This window comes from Stomoxys calcitrans, chromosome 5 (assembly GCF_963082655.1).
Source record: "Stomoxys calcitrans chromosome 5, idStoCalc2.1, whole genome shotgun sequence".
Classification (NCBI taxonomy): domain Eukaryota; kingdom Metazoa; phylum Arthropoda; class Insecta; order Diptera; family Muscidae; genus Stomoxys; species Stomoxys calcitrans.
The window spans coordinates 143120067-143145026 of record NC_081556.1 but is presented as its reverse complement, the minus strand read 5'-3'; the positions used below and the strand labels follow the sequence as shown (position 1 = coordinate 143145026).

Here is a 24960-nt window from a genome sequence, read left to right as displayed (position 1 = left end):
CTATATACTGCAGTTGTCAGACCCATTATGATATATGGTGTTGTGGTCTGGTGGACGGCGCTTCACAAGTCCACCTACTGTTCAATAGTCAACTGGATACAAAGGATGACTTGTTTGTCACAGCCGCACCGAGGACAACACCATCTGATGCACTGAATTTAATGCTACATCTAATACCTCTGAACATTGTGGCTAGACAAATTGCGAGTGAGGCTAAGGGAACTTAATCTTTAGTCATGTGGCGGCTACGGACACTGTGTTATCCTTGATACAGTGTCCGATGTTCCACACAGTGTGGATTACACCCTGCCTTTGCCGTTTTTTGTTAAAAAATATCTTACCACTATTCCTGATAGAACCGATGGAACTACGATATCCCTGGTAACATAAGTTACATAGACTTCTATACGGATGGTTCCAAACTAACCGACCAGGGGGGATTTGGGGTGTACGCTAAAGATCTAGAACTGGTTATATCGAAAAGGTTACCCGACCACTGCAGTGTGTATCAAGCGGAGATCCTTGCAATTAGGGAAGTGCTGAAATTCTCAGACAGCTAGTCAGCCATATTAAATCCCTGGAGAACGTATTTCTGAATACAAAAACCGCCCTCGACTGTCGCATATCTCTCAACGAGATGGCTGAACAGTTCAAAATTCACCTGTTCTGGGGGCCGGGCCACAGAGATATCCCAGGGAATTGTAAAGCAGACGAGCTTGCGGGACTAGGACCTACCCTACACATTTCAGGGATACTGAAATCTGTGGGTATGCCTCTTGCGACATGTAGGCTAAGTTTTCAGGATAAGGCCCGAAGGGTAACGAATGATAGATGGTCACAAATCTACACTTGAAGTGGTCTACCTCTTTTCTGTCATTGGCGTCTCAGTCATGACAAGTCACTTGCTGACAGACTGAAGGTTGTCAGTAACGAATTTTGCAGAAGGTGTGAGGACATCGAAGAAGAAGAGATTATAAAACACCTCTTGTGCGTGTCCCGCACTGGCAGTCAGAAGTAATTCCACTTTAGGTTCTCATTTCTTTGAGAACCTGTCTGATTTAGCGGTTGTGAACATTCGCAAGTTGGGTTTTTTTAAAGCGATCTGGATGGTTCAACGGTAGGAACTACTGAATTCCAAACTCAAATTTAAATTTGTCAACGCACTGTCGGAGTCACAGAGTATTTAGAAAAAAAAAAACAACTTTTCTTATTTTATGTCCGGTTTAAATTTAATAAAAAACAATTTGTACCAAAAATAGAATCTACTGTAAATAAAAAAATAGAAACATTGGAGGAAATATACAATCAAAAAGCTTTATGAGTTTGTATGTTAATATTGGAGAATTAAAGGATGGTACAACGAGCTTCATTCTTTTCGGGCGGTATGCAATAAGTGGTTTCAGGCTCCGTTCCTGGAATACCTCGTTCATTCCTGTCCACTAAAAGTATAAGCAAGGTAAAAAAAACATATAAATTATTGATAATAATTGGAAGTATTATGAAATGAATGAAATGATAAATGGGCATATATAAAAGAGGTGTAGTTTTTCTAACAAAAACGAAATGTAAAAAATATAATTTTTTTTTGATTTTGAATAAAAATTACTTAATTTCTTTCTCTACGCTTCATTTTCGTGCTTGCATGCCTAAGAGCCAATTTGCATAGTTTGCACAGTTGAAACCTTTATTATTGAAGAGTGGATTTGTACAGAACAACTCCTTTAATACCTACTCCCATATGGGAAGGCTGACATTCTCTTGATCTTTACTAAGACAGCTACCTCCAGCATTCGATATGGATATTATATCGCACGTTTTAAATATCACATGATTAACGAGTCTAACTGGAATGTCCGTTTATGGTTTACTAATGGTTTACAGATACCTCGAAAGGCATTGACGAGCAGATCAAATTATTTCTCTACGAAATAATAGAGGCAGTTCAAAGTTTCAATTATAGCTCAAAGTGACTTTCCAGCTATTATGGACTATTGTTTGGGTGACTGTAACTAAAATACAGCGTCATAACATATAGCATGAAAGAATAATTAAACTATACTTACAGAATAGGGCATATACTTTTTTTTGAATGAATATGTCCATTGACAATGCCGCCCGTTCAAGTAATTTCCTGGAATTTGCTACACATCCCAGCATTTCACTCAGCTGTATATGCGTGTACCTGTCGTACATATTCAAACGTTGGTCCCAAAAAAATAGCAATTTTTTCATCTTTAAACTAGTTTCCAAGCTCCTAAACATCTGAAAAGGGAGGAAAAATATAAATAATGGTTATTAAATATTTTTGTTTGGCTTATGACTTTTTAATTTTCTTTGCCAGCTTGCCAGTTCTACTGTTCTTTGTATTAGAATATCCGCTGTCAATTTATATTACATCATAAGACAAGAGTCGACCTTTTCTCAAATACATTAAACCCATTAATGCCTAATCCTCAATTCCCATGTCCGATTTAGATGAATTTTCATACAGCGGTCAAAAAAAGTATTCATCATTCAATGTTTTTTTTTTAATAAGTCTACAAAAGACAATTGGAATAAAAACATATTAAACTAATGATGCAGTAGTGCTTGTGTGATATATATGTACACAATTTCATTGTTTTTAAAGAAAAAAATAGTATTTATTGGAACAAAAAGGGTCATTTTACAGCTGAACACAAAAAATTAAACAAAAAAAGTATTCATCATTGCAAAAAAACAAAAATATAAATAACATAATTTAAAAAAATTAATACTTTGTTATTCGACCACCGCGTCTTATAACTTCTTTTAAACGGTTTGACATCGATTGGACTAATTTAGCGGTTATATTTTGGTCTATATTAGTCCATTCCTCCATTATCACCTGTTGCATTTGACTCTTGCTCGAAAAATTGCGCCTTCTCAATTTGCGTTCGAGATGTTCCCAAACATGTTCAATTGGGTTCAAGTCGGGACTTTGAGGAGGAGTTTTAATGACTTTGGGGCAGTTATACAGCATCCACATCTTGGTATTTAAAGCAGAATGTTTGGGGTCATTATCTTGATAATATTGAAAGTTATTACCAAGCCCATGTTTTACAGCACTATCTTTTAAATTCCTCTTTAAAATGTCAATGTAATACTTATGATCCATTACTCCATTAATAATTTCAAGATTTCCCGCTCCTGAAGCCGCCATACACCCCCAAACCATTAAACCACCTCCACCATGTTTTACAGTAGCAACTGTGTTTCATTCTTCAAGCTCTGTATTTGGTTTTCTGTACACTATGACCTTTCCATCGCACCCAAAAAGATTAAACTTGCTCTCGTCTGCAAAAATGACTGTTTTCCAAAATGATTCGGGCTGTTTTACATACATTTTTGCGAAGTTTAGCCTTTTCACTCGGTTTATTTTATTTATAAAGGGCTTCTTACGTGCAGTTCTTCCTCTGTAACTATGCCTTTTGAGTGTATTTCGAATTGTTTGTGTAGTAACTTCCTTCCCTAAATATTCCATAGTGTTTTTACGAAGAATTGTCGCATTTGTCTTCGGAGTTTTCTGAACTTGCCGCACTAGCCAACGCACATCTCCAACTGAAAGTGCTTTTGGTCGACCAGATCTTGGTTTATTGTCAACAGTTTTCGTTTCTGTCCACTTTCTGATGATGGATTGTATAGTAGATCGTGGTCTATTTAATATTTCACTGATAGTTTTTTGAGTTAAACCATTCCTGTGGTGTTTTATTATCAAAACTTTTACCTCATCAGACACCTCGTTTTGCTTACGACCCATTTTGACAAAAACTATATTTTCAATGAAATTAAATATTTGCTGTCAAGGGCAAAGCCTCCTTTACTAAATAAAACAGAAAAGGGGGATTCCCAAATAATATTTGAATTTGACTTTGATGATAGCACATCAATGATGAATACTTTTTTTGTTCTGTTTTTGGTGTTATTACAGCGGTCAAAAAAAGTATTCATCATTCAATGTTTTTTTTTTAATAAGTCTACAAAAGACAATTGGAATAAAAACATATTAAACTAATGATGCAGTAGTGCTTGTGTGATATATATGTACACAATTTCATTGTTTTTAAAGAAAAAAATAGTATTTATTGGAACAAAAAGGGCCATTTTACAGCTGAACACAAAAAATTAAACAAAAAAAGTATTCATCATTGCAAAAAAACAAAAAAATAAATAACATAATTTAAAAAAATTAATACTTTGTTATTCGACCACTGCGTCTTATAACTTCTTTTAAACGGTTTGACATCGATTGGACTAATTTAGCGGTTATATTTTGGTCTATATTAGTCCATTCCTCCATTATCACCTGTTGCATTTGACTCTTGCTCGAAAAATTGCGCGTTCTCAATTTGCGTTCGAGATGTTCCCAAAGATGTTCAATTGGGTTCAAGTCGGGACTTTGAGGAGGAGTTTTAATGACTTTGGGGCAGTTATACAGCATCCACATCTTGGTATTTAAAGCAGAATGTTTGGGGTCATTATCTTGATAATATTGAAAGTTATTACCAAGCCCAAGTTTTACAGCACTATCTTTTAAATTCCTCTTTAAAATGTCAATGTAATACTTATGATCCATTACTCCATTAATAATTTCAAGATTTCCCGCTCCTGAAGCCGCCATACACCCCCAAACCATTAAACCACCTCCACCATGTTTTACAGTAGCAACTGTGTTTCGTTCTTCAAGCTCTGTATTTGGTTTTCTGTACACTATGACCTTTCCATCGCACCCAAAAAGATTAAACTTGCTCTCGTCTGCAAAAATGACTGTTTTCCAAAATGATTCGGGCTGTTTTACATACATTTTTGCGAAGTTTAGCCTTTTCACTCGGTTTATTTTATTTATAAAGGGCTTCTTACGTGCAGTTCTTCCTCTGTAACTATGCCTTTTGAGTGTATTTCGAATTGTTTGTGTAGTAACTTCCTTCCCTAAATATTCCATAGTGTTTTTACGAAGAATGGTCGCATTTGTCTTCGGAGTTTTCTGAACTTGCCGCACTAGCCAACGCCCATCTCCAACTGAAAGTGCTTTTGGTCGACCAGATCTTGGTTTATTGTCAACAGTTTTCGTTTCTGTCCACTTTCTGATGATGGATTGTATAGTAGATCGTGGTCTATTTAATATTTCACTGATAGTTTTTTGAGTTAAACCATTCCTGTGGTGTTTTATTATCAAAACTTTTACCTCATCAGAAACCTCGTTTTGCTTACGACCCATTTTGACAAAAACTATATTTTCAATGAAATTAAATATTTGCTGTCAAGGGCAAAGCCTCCTTTACTAAATAAAACAGAAAAGGGGGATTCCCAAATAATATTTGAATTTGACTTTGATGATAGCACATCAATGATGAATACTTTTTTTGTTCTGTTTTTGGTGTTATTATATAAAATTGCATTTTTTGCGCTAATTAAATTTATTTTTTGAATTTATTTTAAAACATATTACGAAAAATAAACTATTGCATAAAACTGCATTATTTGTTTACTTTAAATTTTCTTCAATTACCCAAAATAAGTGAATTTATTATCAATTTTGCTAATGATGAATACTTTTTTTGACCGCTGTATATAAAATTGCATTTTTTGCGCTAATTAAATTTATTTTTTGAATTTATTTTAAAACATATTACGAAAAATAAACTATTGCATAAAACTGCATTATTTGTTTACTTTAAATTTTCTTCAATTACCCAAAATAAGTGAATTTATTATCAATTTTGCTAATGATGAATACTTTTTTTGACCGCTGTATATTCATTATTCAGAGCATTTCTATTGACATAAAATTAAAAAAAAGTTCTTTTTATTTCTAAGCCACGGTGTTTTTACAACAACAAAAAAATCAGTTTCTTAATATTTTATTATCATTTAGCGAAGAAAAGTTGATTTTATTGACTTTGAGATAAAATTTCACAGCTGTCAAAGTAGTAGGCTTATCGCCATAATATTTTTAATGTAGAAACCTCCAAATTCATCAAGACACTAAAACGGTTTCTAGAAATCTCACTCCTAAGATTTATGAAAAATTTTTGGTGCGTTTTTTTACATTTTTGGAAATATTTTAAATTGTTTCACTCCTCCACTGTACGCAAAGCCAAATTTCGTTAGGATACCGCTTTCCATTCATGCTAAATTTTTTCTAAGACAGCTCTATTCTTGGGTATTTTTCCAATGATCTTTCATCATATCTAACTGAGGAGATATAAGCATTTTAAGTTATTAAATAAGCAAAAGTGCCAACGCAAATTTCAATCATAAAGCTCATCTGGAAAGAGAAATGATAGCCAAAAAAATAAAAATTCGGCTGAGCAGGCCCGTAAAAACACACCAAGAGTTCCGAGCAGGAGTACACTGGAAGCAATTTTAGATGTATTTCTTGTGCATACATCGCTACAACAAGAACATGCTTTGGAAAGAGACAGCTGGTGAAACAAGCTATCTCGATTAGTGTTGATTTCATTTCAAAGAACTTTCGCAATTTCTTCAAGATAAATACAACCTACCAATGAACGATCTTAAAAGTCTTCCACACCTACAAATTTCTGATGCTGATCGCCTCTATCAAGGGGTCGAAGTGCGTCAAATTAAGGCTGATGTGCTGTACCTCCCATGGTTCTAATTTTTTTCTTTGCATACCAATTTTCGATTATTAAGCTCATCTCGAAAGAAAAATGTATCCATGTTTTATTTTACTTGACGGCAATAAAGTGATACCTCATACGTTGAAATTAATTTTCATAATACAGGAAAAATAAAATACTTTTTTAAGAAATACATCAATAATTCTAAATTTATATGTTATTCATTAAGGGTTATCATACGACAAAAATTGTATGAAATTTGTATTAAAACGGATAAGAATTTTCCTTATTCAAATTATGCTGATATTATTACATTCCCATGTACGTAAAATAAGGAATTGTGTATACCAAACGGGACGAAAAAAGTCTTAAGCGCCAAATCATGGTCAATTTCACTCCCATTTAATTTAATCTTCATAAAATTTTTATGAGTGATATAGCCGATCTATCGATTTAACTTCTTGATTGATTCAGATATCCCAACTTATAGAAAATTTCAACTTGATTTTATTACACTCCCATGTACCTAAAATAAAGAATTGTGTATACCAAACGGGACGAAAAAATCTTTAGCGCCGAATCAAGGTCAATCTCATTTAGTTCCAACTTTCATTCACTTTTTTGAGTGATATAGCAGATCCATTGATTTAACTGCTCCTAAAGGGGGCAATTACTATTGGCTTTAATTTTGCACAATGATTTCTTCTTCGACCACCAATATCTGTGCCGAGTATGGTCTGAATGCGTCCATAACCTAGTGTAACTCCCATATAAACCGATCTCCCAATTGTAATGATTGAGACTCTAGAGAGCACAATTCTTATCCGATTACAGAACGATTTCTCGTACGACCTCCAATATCTGCGCCAAGTATGGTATGAATCGGTACATAACCTGATATAACTCCCGGAAAAACTTATCTCTCAATTCGGCTTGCAGCATCTGAGCATAGACATTTTTCCCAAAAAAAAGGCATATCTCGTAAAGTTGCAGGTGGATGCAGATGACTCATATCGCAAAATAATCCAAAGACAACATATTTGTTTGGAAAAAAAGAAACTTGATTGAAAACCGCAATTTCCACTCCATGGAAATCATAATTTGTTTTTGTTTGCATTTTTGATATAAGCTACTTTAACATAAATTTTTTAAGCACATGCAATAAAAATATACTTTTCAAGTTAATGTATTTCTCTCTCAATCGCAAACACAAATTTTTTAATTAGTTGTCACAAGCGTTTGATAATGGAAAAAAAAATCGTAATGCTTAGTATGCACCCGCTAAAACATATGTTGAGTTTGACAGCTTACCGCTTTCTACTGGAGCAAATCAATCAATGTAGAATCGATTTCCAATATCAGAATGTTTGTGATCGATTGAGGTACAATTTTGCCGATTTTGAATAAGTTGCTGCGCTAGTAATTTTGCCCATAGTGACCCGTGAACATAGGATGGTGATATGATCCAGTGATTCCATATATTAAATACTAAAGCTTACATAATCTTTAATTTCTTTATTCCTAATCTGCTTTTACTTGAATACGATAGTAAGTTGTCTGTTTTGAGCCGAGTTTTTATTTCATTTCAATAAAATAATGTACAGCAAAGATTTTTTTTCGAGTGAATTTTTTTTTTCATGTAACAAAAATGTATGGAAGTAAGCTTGATATGCCTTGACTATTGCTCTGAGTAGAATAATGAGTTGCAAAATGCATGAATATAATCTGCCGGTATTTTGTCCGATTACCATACAATGGTAATCGTACCATACAATGGCTTTTGCGCATGCTTGCTGACATATTTCTTTTAATCCTTAGCTTGTTCTCTAAATTTGCCCGTCGTATTCGCATATGGAGATTTTTGCAGAGCCACTGTGTGGACGATATGAAGTGTGAAGCATGATTTTTTAGCCATTCTTGGTTTAAACATGCTTCATGTGACGCTATCAACTCTTGTTGGTACTTCCATGGTCTGCCACCGAAATTTTTGCATGTCTAAGGCTCCAAAGTAGCTTCCAAAATGTTTCCCCCATTAAAAGGTCGCTTTCACTTTAATAGGCTCTATGTCATCGGCTGACAATTCATACCATCACTTGAAATCGAAATGACTTGTCGTCCAAGAACTCGTTTAAGTATACACGATCGTTTTGAGAGTTTACGAATTGATTAATTGAAAAATTTTTCTCGTCAGAGAACACGATGTTCGGGAATACACAACTTTAGTGAAAGCGCAGCAACTCCTTTACTCTTTCGAGGCAAACTTTTTTGCTTAGGGAGGCTTTTGGAACTTGTAAGGCTGTACTTTGATCTAATTTTTCAATATATGCTCCATTGAATTGGTATTACGGCATGGATTTCATTGAATTCGCACCTTCACCATTTTAGGTGTTGTTTGGCAGCATTTTGTTCACCTTGAGGAGTTGGTGTACGCCAACAATAGTCGTTTGTGATTTTCCAGCCAAATATAAACGCTTGAACTCCATCACGAATAAACGCAAATTTGCCCATGAACTTTCCCTTAAGGAACAGTGGCAAACTTCTCATTTATCAATGAGTGCTGTCCGATTCATGTTTAAGTTTAATGAAAAGGGTCCTCCTTTTTATAGCCGAGCTCGAACAGCGTGTCGCAGTGTGACACCTTTTTTGAGGAGAAATTTTTGCATGCTTTCTGTGTCTGGCGTAGTACCTCACAAATGTCGCCAAAATTAGGAGAGAAAAACCATTGCAAAAAACATTTTTCTAATGTTCTCATCGGGTTTCGAACCCAGTCGTTCAGTGTCATAGACGGACATGCTAACCTCTGCGCTACGATGGCCTCCTACTCCATATCGCATAACAATAATAAATTGGATAAAGTCGTACCTTATTGGCAGATCACAAATGGTGAAATTTGGTAATGCAGTGTCTAATAAACTTGATGTGAGTTCTCGGGTTCCACAAGAGAGCCATTTTGGTCCTGTACTTTGTTCATTCATGACTTGCCGAATGTAGTACGCCACTCTAAAGTACTTATGTATGCTGACGATGTCAAAATATTTCTGTCGTATAATCAGCAAAGTTTGCTGCAATCTGATCTTAACAGTTTTATTGACGTGCAAAAATAATCGACTGGAACTAAGCATTAAAAAATGTAAGCATATGACCTTTTTTGGACTAGGTAGTATACAATCAAGTTATTATTTTGATGGCCGCTTAATTGAATCTGTCTCATCTATGACCGATCTTGGGATCCTATTGGGTCACCGACCAGACTTCCGTGAGCATATTTCTGTATAAACTAATAAGGCATATAAAAGCCTAGGCTTTATAAAACGCTGGAGTAAAGAATTCTCAGATCCAATAGTTAGGAAGCAGTTGTATTTTTCGTTTGTGCGTAGTATCTTGGAGTACGGTTCTGTAGTATGGAACCCAGTTTACCTTATTCATTCCAATACAATTGAATCGGTTCAGAAACAATTTGTATTATTTTGCCTCAGGAATCGTTGCTGGAACCAGCAGGATTTGCCTAGATATAATTACGGTTTGAATCTAAATAAATTACCAACTCTGAAAAGTCGTCGCGTTATGCTGAATGTATCATTTCTAATGAACATTATTCATGGTAAAATATTATCAGATTTTATTTTAGACAGACTTTATATTAATGTTCCAATCAGACCAACTCGTCGTTACCAACTACTTCAAATAAATTAATATACCACCTATTATGCAAATAATGACCACAAATTTTATAATCTAATTGATCTATCAGAAAGTCGTGAGTCGATAAAAAGGAAGTTATTTTAATACTTGAATCATATTTAGTATTTAAACCTCTATATTCTTAGAAGCTCAAAAAAAATTATATTGGGTTGCCCAAAAAGTAATTGTGGATTTTTTAAAAGAAAGTAAATGCATTTTTAATAAAACTTAGAATCAACTTTAATCAAATATACTTTTTTTACACTTTTTTTCTAAAGTAACAGCTGATAACTGACGGAAGAAAGAATGCAATTACTGTGAAAAAATTTGTCAACGCCGACTATATGAAAAATCCGCAATTACTTTTTGGGCAACCCAATATATACATATATTTTTGTTGTACATAAATATTTAGCAATTAATTCAGTCTGTAAGGATTTTGTAAAAAATTCTTTAACTTAATACGGCCATCATATAAACCCACATCTCTTCATATAACTTTTTGAGCTCCCAGAAAGTCGATTTGTGTACAGAACTCAATGGACCTGAGTCCTTAAAGATCTTAGTTTTTTATCTGTAACAACTACAATACATAGCTGGTCAAACACAAAACAGTTTTTAATTGTTTGGAAATAAATTTCTTTACTGGTTTTTATTTTATAAACCATTTTTGTACTTACATCGACTATGATTTTCGATAATGGTTGTCTCCAATACGATTGATGTTCTTCTTTTGCTTTCCACAAAAAAAGGGTCTTGATGAAATAACTTTTCATATTACTCAAATTGCTGTTTTTATCGCGGAATTTTTTCATCATACGTAGGGCATTCTTTAAGTTGTATTTATCATTGATTAACGCTTGTTCCTGTCTGTAGAAAGATGACCTAAACGAGGTACTCCGAATCGCACCACATATAGGTTTTGGAATGGCTTCCCATTGGCCCACGTGTCGGGGAACAATGCTTTGTGACTGCTCCAATAGGATGCCTGGTACAAAGTCTACAGAATAATAAAAACCTTCTTCGTTTACGTCGATAGTATGAGCTGGGCCACACCTTCTATAACTGAGCGCAACTGAATCAAGAGACCATTGCATTTCAATCATTACTCTGGTAAAACAACTTTGGAAATATGCTTGCATTTTCTCGACAATTAAAAAGTTTTGATCATTCAACCATTCTATCAAGCGTTTATAAGCGACAGCATGTTGCTTTTCATTGCGTATTTTCTTAAGGACCTTTGTAAAGTCCAAATGAACATTACCGGGTAAGTGGTGATCCTCCACAACGTTAATAAGTTTATATTCCGGGAAGGCAATGTGAAACACCAAGTCGAATTCATCTGGTAGGGTTACTTTCAAATTGTCTCCGTAACTGCCTGGGAAATAGAAGAGAAACGTTTAGTAAATTTTTTATAGACATTTGGTTTTTTCGTTAGGGTTTATTTCATTATAAGAGATTAGGGTTGCTTCGATTTCATTAAATAGAATATTGTAACTATATGTTCTTTCTCTTATGTGAGACTTTACCATTGTTTTAAACTCGAACATGTTGTAAATGTCCTGTCTGTGAGAAACAAAAAAAAAAGAACAATCGAAGAACACCTTTTGATGTAGGATTTCAGTACTTCCTACTACAACTACAACACAATCATTGCACCTTAATCTATGCTAGTAGATTTCAGTTGTCTAATTGACCTCATTGTCTCATACATAAAGTGACTAACTCTCCCGCTTTTAGCGAAATTATCACGTTCAAATTCAGCTTTTGATAGAAATGTACCTCTTTTTATACCCTACACCACTACTGTGGTATATGGTATTATAACTTTGTGAATTTGTTTGTAACACCCAAAAGGATGAGAAATAGACCCGAGTATAGTATACCGATCGACTCAGAACCACTTTTTGATTCGATTTAGCTATGTCCGTCTGTCTGTCCATGTCAATTTTTGTACAAAGCACAGGTCGCAATTTTCATCCGATTGTCTTCAAATTTGGCACAGGCATTTTCTAGAGCCTAGAGACGAAGCTTATTGAAATTGGAAAAAAACAGTTCAGATTTGGTCCCACATGTATGTTCTTCCGATTTGGACTAAAATTGCAATTATATCGTCATTTGTAAACCAATTCTCACGAAATTTTGCAAAAGGGTGAATTTCATAGAAATCGGCCCAGACTTAGATACAGCTCCCATATATATGCTCGTCCGATTTGGACTTCAATTGCAATTATACAAATTTTGTCCATGAACATTTCACTAAGGAACTGGGGCAAACTTCTGACATATCAATGAGTGCATTCCGATTCAAGTTTAAGCTCAATGATAGGGGGCCTCCTTTTTATATTCGAGTCCGAACGGCGTGCCGCATTGCGACACCACTTTGGAGAGAAGTTTTACATGGCATAGTACCTCACAAATGTTGCCAGCATTAGGAGGGGAAACCACCGCTGAAAATTTTTTCTGATGGTCTCTCCAGTATTCGAACCCAGGCCTCCTTTTAATGCCCTTGCAATTATATCGACATTATTAGTGAAATTCATAGAAATCGGTTCAGATTTAAATATAGATCTCATACATATGTTCGTCCGATTTGACTAAAATTGCAATTATATCGTCATTTTTAAACCGATTCTCACGAAATTTCAAACGAGGGATATAGGTCTCGACCAATAATGGTGAATTTCATAGCAATCGGTTCAGATTTAGATATAGCTCTCATGTAAATGTTCGTCCGATTTGGACTAGTATTGCAATAGTTTGGTCATTTGTTAACAGATTCACACGAAAATTGGCACAGGGATTCCCTTAAGACTCCCGGTATTGCTTTTGAGTTTAATAGAAATCGGCTCAATCCATCTTCTCAAAAAATCAAATTTAAGCAAATTTTAAATTCGACGTCTCAGCCTGCATATCCAATGTGGTGTAGGGTATAAAAAGGTTAAGTTTTCGGGACCAGGGTCGAAGGGCAACGAATGATCGATGGTCACAAAGAGGGGGCTACGGGCATTTCAAAACTATGTGGTCTCATCTAGACTTGAAGAGGTCTACTGCTTTGCTGTCATTAGCTAGAACAGACGTCTCAGTCATTGTGTCCGTCATGACAGGTCACTGTCTAATCGGAAAACATGCTGACAGACTGAAGGTTGCCAGCAACGACTTTTGCAGAAGCTGTAGGGAAATCGAAGAAGAAGAGACTATTAAACACCTTCTGTGTGTGTGTCCCGCACTAGCAGTTTGAAAGAGTTCCACTTTAGGTTCTTATTTCTTTGAGAACCTGTCTGATTTAGCCGATGTTATCATTCGCAAGTTATTGGGCTTTTTAAAGCGATCTGGATGGTTCAACAGTGGGAACTAGAAGACATCTTCCTTCTTCTGTTCGTGTGGTATCACAATGGACGAAAAGTCTAAGTGAGTTTGATGGCAGACTACCACTTAAACCTAACCTAACCTTGTTTGTTTGTTTGTGTGTTCCTTATAGACTCAAAAACGGCTGAACGGATTTTCTTGAAATGTTCACAGATGGTGCATAATGATCCTGTGGTGAAAATAGGGTACTACATATTTTGATATCTGAAGGGGGGCGGACCCTTACCATAATTTTCAGAAACGCCAGATCTCGGTGATGGGTGGTGCTATTTAAGCGAAATTTTGTGTGCTCTCTTAAAGTAACCTAAAAATAAAAATTTGGTATCCAAATTTCGGATGGGGTACCTAGGGGGGCAGCCCCACCCCAAAACCTACCAAATACAATATATACATATGTATAGACCAATCATGACAATATGGGACTCAAATATTTGAAGATATCTGAGAGTAGAAAATGTATCTGCTTTCCAATTGTCGGACTAAGTGTTTGGGGGACCCCCCCCCCCCCCAAAATACCCCTAAATCGGACATATTTACCGACCATGGCAATATGGGACTTAAATGAGAGGTATTTGCGAGAAGAATACGAAAATACGTATCCAAATGTGGGCATACAAGTTTCTGGGGGTCCACCCCTTCCGCAAAACACCCCCCAAACAGGACCTATTTACTGGTCATGGCAACATTATTGGGGGCCGCCCCTTCCAAAAACAACCCCCAAGGAGGACAAATTTACTAAAATAGCAATATGGGCCTCAAATGAAAGGTCTTTGGAGTAAAGCACGAATCTGATATCAATATTCGGGAAAAGTATGCATGGGGCCACCCCACCCCCATAACACCACCCATATAGGACGTATTTGGTGACCATTCCAATATGGGGCTATAATAAGAAGTATTTTAGAGTACAACACGAATCTGATATATATTTTCAAGTCACTGAACGGCCGCCCCATCCCCCAAAACACCCTCGAAACCGGTCATGTTGGCCGACTATGGAAATATGGGGCTCAAATGAAAGGTATCAACATTAGGGACTAACTGCCTAGGGGACGTCCCCTGGATCTCGATATTGATAGTTTTTAGCGTCCATACCCTAAACCGGACATATTTGCTGACTTTTGCAATAAGGGGTTTAAATGAAAGTTATTTGAGATTAGAAAACGAATTTGCTATCCATTTTTGAGGCCAATGGCAATATGGGGTTCAAATAAATGATATTTGAGAGTAGACCACGATGCTAATATATTTTCAGGGCCAAGTGTTTGGGCATATTTACCATGCACGTCAATGTGGAGCTCAAATGAAAGGTATTGGGGGTCTACCCCTTCCCTAAAACACCCCACAAACAAGAATTATTTACTGACCTCGCAATGTGGGGTATAGGGGTCTACCCCTTCCCTAAAACACCCCACAAACAAGAATTATTTACTGACTTCGCAATGTGGGGCTCAAATAAAGGTATTTAATACGAATCTGATATCCGAATGTGGGACCAAGTATTTGGGTCACCGCCAGATGAGGCAGTGCTTGGATTATTTGAGAGAAAGATTCTTCGTAATACATGGACCAGTTTGCGTTAATGGAGAATATAGGCAACGTAGGAACCACGAGCTGTATGAGCTATGTGACGACGATAGCATAGTTACACGCATCAAAATACAACGGCTGCGTTGGCTAGGCCATGTTGTCAGAATGGATGAAGAAGCTCCAGCAAAGAAGTCTTTTGAAGGCAAACACGGTGGTACACGCAAACCGGGAAGACCAAAAGCCCGATGGAAAGATCAAGTGGTGGGAGACCCCTCGAAACTTGGTGTCAGAGATTTAAGAAGGAGCGCAGAAGATCGAGGCGCTTGGAACGCTATTCTACGTTCGGCTAGTGGAACAAATATTCTGTCATAGACAATTAAAGTAAGAAAGAAAGTAAAGTGCATTTTTCACCGGATTTTGACGAAAGGTGGTTTACATATATACCCGAGGTGGTGGGTAACCAAAGTTCGGCCCGGCCGAACTTAACGCCTTTTTACTTGTTGTTAATTTAATTGTTTTTTTTACAGATTTTTATGTTCCCTCATTTGCTTTTTCTTCAGTCGTGAGGTGACTCTTACGAAAGAAACAAAAGATTTCTAATCGTTGCACTTAGAAGCCATTTTTGGTAGAGAAGAAGATCATCTTTAAGAGTCTATTGCCTTTGGCTTGGAAAGTAAAAATTATTGGGTTGCCCAAAAAGTAATTGCGGATTTTTCATATAGTCGGCGTTGACAAATTTTTTCACAGCTTGTGACTCTGTAATTGCATTCTTTCTTCCGTCAGTTATCAGCTGTGACTTTTAGCTTGCTTTAGGAAAAAAGTGTAAAAAAAGTATATTTGATTAAAGTTCATTCTAAGTTTTATTAAAAATGCATTTACATACTTTCTTGTAAAAAATCCGCAATTACTTTTTGGTCAAACCAATATCTTGCCCAAGAGTGTTCGGCATCACTTAGAAGATATGCTTTACATGACTGAGTTTTTTTATGAATTTTTGGCTTTTATATTCTTTGATTTTACCTAATGGTGTACAGTAGGCCAACATCCAGCTTAAATAAATAATAAATTTTCTATGAAATTTTCCTTAAAAACTTATTATAATTTTGTTTATTTCTTATAAACCACAAGCGTTAAACACACCAGTCTGTAAAACAAAATCCTAAAAAAAACCATTGCAGATTTTTGGAATTCAATAAATGAAGACATGTAGTCTTTTACTTCAGATTGTTGATTATTATAAAATTGGCTGACGTTTTCATTACTTTACAAAGTTGCTTTATTGGTGTATTGAAGAAAAGACGCCATGTACGGTTCAATGTAAAGGAATGGGTTACCACTCAATTATATTTGCTGAAATTCTCAGGGATACAGAATTTTGAAGAATGGGTTTGCCTTTCCATACGCCCTACTTCTCCCTCGCTCTCCTATAAGATAAGGATAGCGGTAAGTAAAATTGCTTAGTATGAATCAGGACTTAATTTACAATTTTTTAATAAAAATTCTTTCATTCTGTTTTTATACCCTACTCCACCACTGTTGTACAGGGTATTTGATTTGATAGATTTGTGCATTTGTTTGCAACGCTAAGAAGGAGAAAAGCTAGACCCATCGATAAGTATACGGATCGGCTTAGAATCACTTCCTGATTCGATTTAGCTATATCCGTCTTTCTGTCTGTCCATGTATTCTTGTAATCAAGGTACAGGTCGCATTTGTTGTCAGATTTTCACAAAATTTTGCATAAGCGGCCCAGATTTAGATATGACTCCGACATATATCTTTTATTCGATATGACCCTTTAAGGCAGAAGTAGACACAATTTAAGTCCTATCGTAAGAAAATCTTACAAGGTTTTATTTAATATTTCAATAGCTATGCCATCCGTGGAGTAGGGTATTATATAGTCGGCCCTACACCATCGGTGGTGTAGGGTATTATATAGTCGTTTGTTAGTCCGATTGAAATTGGGTAAGTTATCACAAAAGAGTTGCTTCCCTGCTTTGAATTAGTTTTTGGAAATGAAATAGAAGTCAGAGTATGATCTTCCATAGTTATCTTTTTTATTATTTATTATTAAGATTTTAAAATAATACCTTCAAAGGTATTCAATATGTAAAGATACAGTATTTCAATTGCGCCTTTTGGATGCCAGATGTCGTTCAAAATTATCCCCAATCGTCTTTTACAAATGCCGCAACTTATTGTATTTTAATTCTTTTATACCCTCTATTTTTAAACGATGGTAATACTGATCTCTTTCTCTTTTTTTCGTATTCTCTCATCTTGTACGATGTTGCCAGATTGACGCCCACATTCTCTTGCCGTATGTATGTAAATGGTAACAATAGATAATACTCGTGCCGGTTTCGGTCATCTGTTAATCGATGTTGCCCCTGCGGAAAAAAAGTCAGACCTATAATTTTTAAAAATACCTACGGAATACCCACCTATAAAAATTTTTAATTAAATTTGAGACTTTCATGTTCAAGATTTCGCAAAGATCGCATAATTATTGAGCATCTATGGGAAAATGAGTCAAAATCGGCAACATATATATACACTGCTTTGATGTCATTGGCTAGAAAAGACGTCTCAGTCATTGTGTCCGTCATGACAGGTCACTGTCTAATCGGAAAACATGATGACAGGCTGAAGGTTGCCAGCAACGACTTTTGCAGAAGCTGTAGGTACATCGAGGAAGAAAAGACTATAGAACACCTTCTGTGTATGTGTCCCGCACTTGCAGTTAGAAGGCGTTCCACTTTAGGTTCTCATTTCTTTGAGAACCTGTCTGATTTAGCGGACGTAAACATTCGCAATTTATTGGGCTTTTTAAAGCGATCTCGATGGTTCAACGGTAGAAACTAGAAGGCATCTTCCTTCTTCTGTTCGTGTGGTATCACAATGTACGAAACGTCTAAGTGAGTCTGATGGCAGACTGCCACTCACACCTAACCTAAACTTTACAAAATTAGTTCAGGCAGGTAATTCAAAACTACTGTATGTTAGGTGATTTGTAAGAAGCGGCTAGATTATATCCTGGAGATCAGAAATAAAACTGAAGACTTTTGAAGTACTGTACGGTTTTCAGATGAAAGCAAATACAGCGGTCAAAAAAAGTATTCATCATTAGCAAAATTGATAATAAATTCACTTATTTTGGGTAATTGAAGAAAATTTAAAGTAAACAAATAATGCAGTTTTATGCAATAGTTTATTTTTCGTAATATGTTTTAAAATAAATTCAAAAAATAAATTTAATTAGCGCAAAAAATGCAATTTTATATAATAACACCAAAAACAGAACAAAAAAAGTATTCATCATTGATGTGCTATCATCAAAGTCAAATTCAAATATTATTTGGGAATCCCCCTTTTCTGTTTTATTTAGTAAAGGAGGCTTTGCCCTTGACAGCAAATATTTAATTTCATTGAAAATATAGTTTTTGTCAAAATGGGTCGTAAGCAAAACGAGGTTTCTGATGAGGTAAAAGTTTTGATAATAAAACACCACAGGAATGGTTTAACTCAAAAAACTATCAGTGAAATATTAAATAGACCACGATCTACTATACAATCCATCATCAGAAAGTGGACAGAAACGAAAACTGTTGACAATAAACCAAGATCTGGTCGACCAAAAGCACTTTCAGTTGGAGATGTGCGTTGGCTAGTGCGGCAAGTTCAGAAAACTCCGAAGACAAATGCGACCATTCTTCGTAAAAACACTATGGAATATTTAGGGAAGGAAGTTACTACACAAACAATTCGAAATACACTCAAAAGGCATAGTTACAGAGGAAGAACTGCACGTAAGAAGCCCTTTATAAATAAAATAAACCGAGTGAAAAGGCTAAACTTCGCAAAAATGTATGTAAAACAGCCCGAATCATTTTGGAAAACAGTCATTTTTGCAAACGAGAGCAAGTTTAATCTTTTTGGGTGCGATGGAAAGGTCATAGTGTACAGAAAACCAAATACAGAGCTTGAAGAAAGCAATGTGGGGTATTGGGGGTCTACCCCTTCCCTAAAACACCCCACAAACAAGAATTATTTACTGACTTCGCAATGTGGGGCTCAAATAAAGGTATTTAATACGAATCTGATATCCGAATGTGGGACCAAGTATTCGGGTCACCGTCAGATGAGGCAGTGCTTGGATTATTTGAGAGAAAGATTCTTCGTAATACATGGACCAGTTTGCGTTAATGGAGAATATAGGCAATGTAGGAACCACGAGCTGTGAAAAGGCTAAACTTCGCAAAAATGTATGTAAAACAGCCCGAATCATTTTGGAAAACAGTCATTTTTGCAGACGAGAGCAAGTTTAATCTTTTTGGGTGCGATGGAAAGGTCATAGTGTACAGAAAACCAAATACAGAGCTTGAAGAACGAAACACAGTTGCTACTGTAAAACATGGTGGAGGTGGTTTAATGGTTTGGGGGTGTATGGCGGCTTCAGGAGCGGGAAATCTTGAAATTATTAATGGAGTAATGGATCATAAGTATTACATTGCCATTTTAAAGAGGAATTTAAAAGATAGTGCTGTAAAACTTGGGCTTGGTAATAACTTTCAATATTATCAAGATAATGACCCCAAACATTCTGCTTTAAATACCAAGATGTGGATGCTGTATAACTGCCCCAAAGTCATTAAAACTCCTCCTCAAAGTCCCGACTTGAACCCAATTGAACATCTTTGGGAACATCTCGAACGCAAATTGAGAACGCGCAATTTTTCGAGCAAGAGTCAAATGCAACAGGTGATAATGGAGGAATGGACTAATATAGACCAAAATATAACCGCTAAATTAGTCCAATCGATGTCAAACCGTTTAAAAGAAGTTATAAGACGCGGTGGTCGAATAACAAAGTATTAATTTTTTTAAATGTTATTTATTTTTTTGTTTTTTTGCAATGATGAATACTTTTTTTGTTTAATTTTTTGTGTTCAGCTGTAAAATGGCCCTTTTTGTTCCAATAAATACTATTTTTTTCTTTAAAAACAATGAAATTGTGTACATATAAATCACACAAGCACTACTGCATCATTAGTTTAATATGGTTTTATTCCAATTGTCTTTTGTAGACTTATTAAAAAAAAACATTGAATGATGAATACTTTTTTTGACCGCTGTATAATATTTTCTATCAGAAGGAAGAGTATTGGTGTGGCATGGCGCTGTGGGATGAGAAAAATAAGTGAAATAAGTCTGCCATTTTCGAACGGATAAAGACATCTTAATGAAATTTTACATGGTTATAGCTGTGGTGTTAACCTGGCCCTAGAGCGCCCGAGGGCCAATTTGTGGTCCTTCAAATTTGGTTACATCGGTCCTACAAAATTTTTTAGGGCTGGCAAAGCGCATTTATGTTCCGATTTTTTAAATTTATTTATTATTTGCTGGAAAGTGCTCAAAGAATTCTACAAAAAACATACTTAAATGTGAGGGATATCTTTTATAGTGTCCAAGAAATTCGACTTAAAATTTTTTATTTGAAAATTTTGCAGAGGCTGATCCCCCATTTTGTTGTTTGTGAAGACATGAACTGAACTGCTTTTAAATTTTTCAGTCCAAAGTTATGCGAGTTACAAAACAAAAAATGTGAAAAAAGTAAATTTTTGGCATTTTTTCGTAAAAAATGTAATTTCATTGTTTCGTCTCTATTCAGAAAACTTGGCCTAATACTATCAATTTTGCTTACTGAACTGTAAAGAAGACTTAATGTAGATGAGTTTTAAGTGTAATTTTTATGAATTGTGTTGACTCTAGTAGAAGATATGTGAAGTCAATCCCATGCCAGCCGGTTGTACGTACCGGATTTGCCCGATGGCAGAACAACAACAACAGAATAAGTAAAGTACAATATTGGCATTTTTTTTACATAAAAAAACTGAAAAAAAGCCTTCGAGTTCTCAAAACGCAAAGCTGAAACGTCCAACTTTATCTTTCCTCAGAATGGGGATTTTGGGTATTTTCGTCAAGAAATGTGGGTAAAATTTATACTCATTTTTTTGAGGAGACATTTATCCATAAAACGATGTAAAAATTAAAACGATATCTTTATGGGTTTCAATTTTATAATCATTTCAATTAGCATTTTTTTTCCACAAAATTGGATATTTTGGGCTCGTTTTAACTTTTGCTCAAATAATCCGAAACTAATTTAGAATTTTTCTTTCGACTTGAGCATTTTATTATAATATACGTCCTGAACTTTCCAAACATAAGATATTTTATACATACATAATTCCCATTCGTTCATGACGAATTAAGTATTCAGAGGAGATATATGTATGAAATTTTAAATGATTAGAGAGAAGGTATTTGTAAGAGAGACCCTAGAAGGCTTGGGCTCTATTTGCTGGCAATCCGTTTAGGCCATCACTTACAAATTTTGCTTGCACTGCGAAATGTTCCTTTTCTGGTCCGATTTCCAAAATATTTTATTTGTTGGAGCGTTTCTCAAAACTATACAAAGCATTAAATTTTGTGCCAAATATCTCTACTTGTTATGGAGATATTCGACTTATAAAATTTTTTTAACCGGGACTGACCTAGTATTTTGTAAAAAATCTCAATTTGGGATGAGGATTCTATTTTTCAAAATGAAAACGTGTTATATATAATGCCCCACATGTTTTGTTGCACCCTACGCAATTCCCAGACTTAATCGATTAACTTTGGGAAAAAGAAAAAAATCTTAAAATTGCCAATTGGGACCAACTAAAGAAAATAAACAGACAAGAATGGCAAAATATGGAAGCAGATTTTTCTGACATCGAGAATATCAGAAAAAAATGTTCAGCGTTGGTCATCCCCTCCCAGTGCTGCCTTTTGTAATCGGCCGTGTAAACTTCTCTACTAAAGTGCTGTCGCTCCGTATCAAGCCGTTCGGACTCGGCAATAAAAAGGAGGACCGCTGTCCCTTAATGTAATGTTCATGGGTAAATTTTTTTGGCGCTAACAAATTAACCAGTTCAAGGCCAAAGTGATTAAATGAAGTGGGCACCCAAAACCTCGGCTTTATACATTTAACACCTTTCGCCATAATCCGCTGAAAAATTTAATTTTTATGAACCCATAGCAGCTATATCAAAATATGGTCCGATTTGGACCAAACTCGGCAGGCATCGAGAGGTCTAATACAATTCACTGTTTAAGACGGTAAAACATAATATTGGTCCAAAGGGCAACTATTTCTAAATACAGTACATCATATCGGGAAGGATATGAAAGGGTTTAAAAAACCCTCAAACTCATTAGCAAAATCGGTTAATAAATGCGCTTTTTAAGTGCCAAGAACTTAATTTGGGAGATCGGTATATATGGCAGCTATATCCAAATGTACACCAATCCATAATAAATGTGCCTTTTATGGGCCCAAGACCTTAAATAGGGAGATCGGTTGATATGTCAAATATAGACAGATCTCGGCCATATTGACCACGGATTTCGAAGAGCCTAAAACAGCTCATTGTGCCAAATTTCGGCGAAATCGGTTATAAACGCTGCTTTTGCAGTTCACGTAATACGCACGACTTTGCGAGAGAAGGTCCCACCGTGCATTATATCAATCTTCCAACAACTTAAGAGCATTGAGTTAATGAGTATTATAAATGTTGAAGGACACAAAATTCTGTCACAGGTTTCTTGACGTTTATTTTAGAATTCTTAAATTCCGCTTAAGGCTGGTACTATGTTCACTTTTCGTTTCTCGTGATTACTTTTCCAGATAATAGATTATCAAGCAAGTCAACTTGCTGATTCCATTCAGGACAATTTTAATAAAAGTATTATGCTATCATTTAGATCTTGGTAGGGTTTAAAAAAAATCAATCGCGAAAAATATGTGTTTTCAACTGTGACCAGAATCAAAATTCACTTCATTTGTGAAAATCTCTCCAACGCGTTAACGCTACGTTTAAACTCCAAATCACGAGTTCGAGTATTCGGACTTTAGTTGAGTATTTTTATTTTGGCCAGCAATTTTATTTTTCTTTGATGTTTGTTTAGTTGTTGGTTATATTGTGAATTTTTGTTTTTATTTTCTATGTAATAACAAAAATCCCTCCAATGCCTTCCAATTCCTGGCCCATCTCCTCTTACACATAAAATTTTTTTTTTAAACCATGTTGGCTTTTGTGGCTTATATATTGTAAAACACTTGCTCTTGTACCTGACCCCTATGTTTTTCTTTTTTTTATAAAGCACTCTGCTAACGACTATATTGATATTAATCAAAAATTGAGATTTAAGCAGCTCAATTATATTTTTTTTTTAATAGAAACGACAGGTTTTTCGAAAAGTTGCTGTTGAAAATACTTATAACAATCGGTAGTCTATCAAATCGATGTGTTGAATTTCTTTTGTCGAATTTCACTATTTCATCGTTAGCACACAATTATTAATTTTTTCGCTGATTTTGATTTTTTTAACTCTGGCCGATTATAGAATCTCCAAAACAGAGAGCAAAAATCTGGCAACTTTTGTCTCGAACAAGTTTATCAAATGTATTTCTTACTCACCACCCATTTGATAGCCATTAAATAGGGAACCAAAAGGCTGAAACTCTCGCAGTTTTTTAAAAATAATATGTTTTAAGACTTCAAAATGGTTAGCATATCTTTGTCGAGCATTGTCTATATTTATATGTTTGTTAACACTTATTAAAACTGACTCTAAATTTGGTTGTAATTCCAAAACCATTGTTGCGGTATTTTGTGGTTTAACGGCGGCGTTGTATTTTCTCAACTGTGGACGATTGCTGCGGGAGGCCTGCTATTTATGAACGACAAAGTTGTGGGGATTTTAGGGTTACCATAATCGAAAAATAAACAAATAAATAAAATTAACGGTTTGTGGCCACTCTGTAATTAGAGAATTAGAAAGGGAACATCTACAATTTGGCACCAAGTTATATTTTCACATTTTTAACTTCAAATACACATTTCATGCATTAATAGTGGACTACCATAAAAAGCAAAGAAAATATACTGAGATTTCTGAGATATTTGAAAAAATTATGTTTCATGTGCAAAAAAATTTAACATAACTTTGTCATTTCGTTGGCAACACTTCGAAAAATGTATTTAAAATTCTACTAAGGTTTAGGTATACATATTCTTAATAACGCTAACATTCTAAATCAAACTGGCGACGTCTGCCTGTGTGTAGTGATTCTTATTGATTGCATGGGTATGGTCGTAAGTGTGCTTCATAACGGCTCCCATAGGTTGAAGAATTCCATTCTAGGGATCTAAAAGCCGACTAATCGATTAATCGATTTTTTGTGTAAAAAAAAAGTTGAAGTCGCCTTTTACTGTTTAAAAAAAAGTCGAAATGCCAAAAAGGTCGAAAAGTCCAAAAAAGTCGAAATGGATTTAGTTTCAATTCGATTTTTGCCGTCAACTGATTCGACTATTTTTTTTAGTTATGGTTGCAATTGGTACAAACGTGATCTTTATAGGGAAAAAATACCAAAAATAACTCGAAATAGAGCATTTAAAAAAAGAAAGTAAAAAATCATAATATCCCGAAATATGGGTATCAAATGAAAGGTATTGAAGACTAGTATACGAATATGATATTAAAAATTGTGTTCCCGTACCCATGGGTCCGCTCCAACCCCAAAACTCCTTCAAACAGACATATTGAAGTTCATGCCAATATGGTGGTCTGATGAAAGGTATTAGGGAGTAGATTATGAAAATGGCATAAGCATCAAGTCCATAACTTGGACTTCAAAAATCCCTCGAAATGGGCGTATTAGTTG

The 24960-nt window shown here is 35.3% G+C and overlaps 1 protein-coding gene across 2 annotated transcripts; it reads right to left on the bottom strand.

The window, feature by feature from the left end:
* Positions 1 to 1202: 1202 nt before the first annotated feature.
* Positions 1203 to 23957, bottom strand: LOC106092288 (cyclic GMP-AMP synthase-like receptor). Of its 2 annotated transcripts, none has more exons than XM_059369226.1 (4): positions 23714 to 23957; positions 10964 to 11661; positions 2064 to 2262; positions 1203 to 1439 (listed from the first exon to the last, which is right to left on the bottom strand). In XM_059369226.1, exons 1-4 carry the CDS (start codon positions 23892 to 23894, stop codon positions 1345 to 1347), a joined length of 1173 nt encoding a protein of 390 aa, XP_059225209.1. In that variant the 5' UTR covers positions 23895 to 23957; the 3' UTR covers positions 1203 to 1344. The 2 variants fall into 2 exon arrangements, with proteins under 2 accessions (XP_059225209.1, XP_059225210.1); XM_059369227.1 differs by having other exon boundaries at positions 1370 to 2009.
* Positions 23958 to 24960: the final 1003 nt, after the last annotated feature.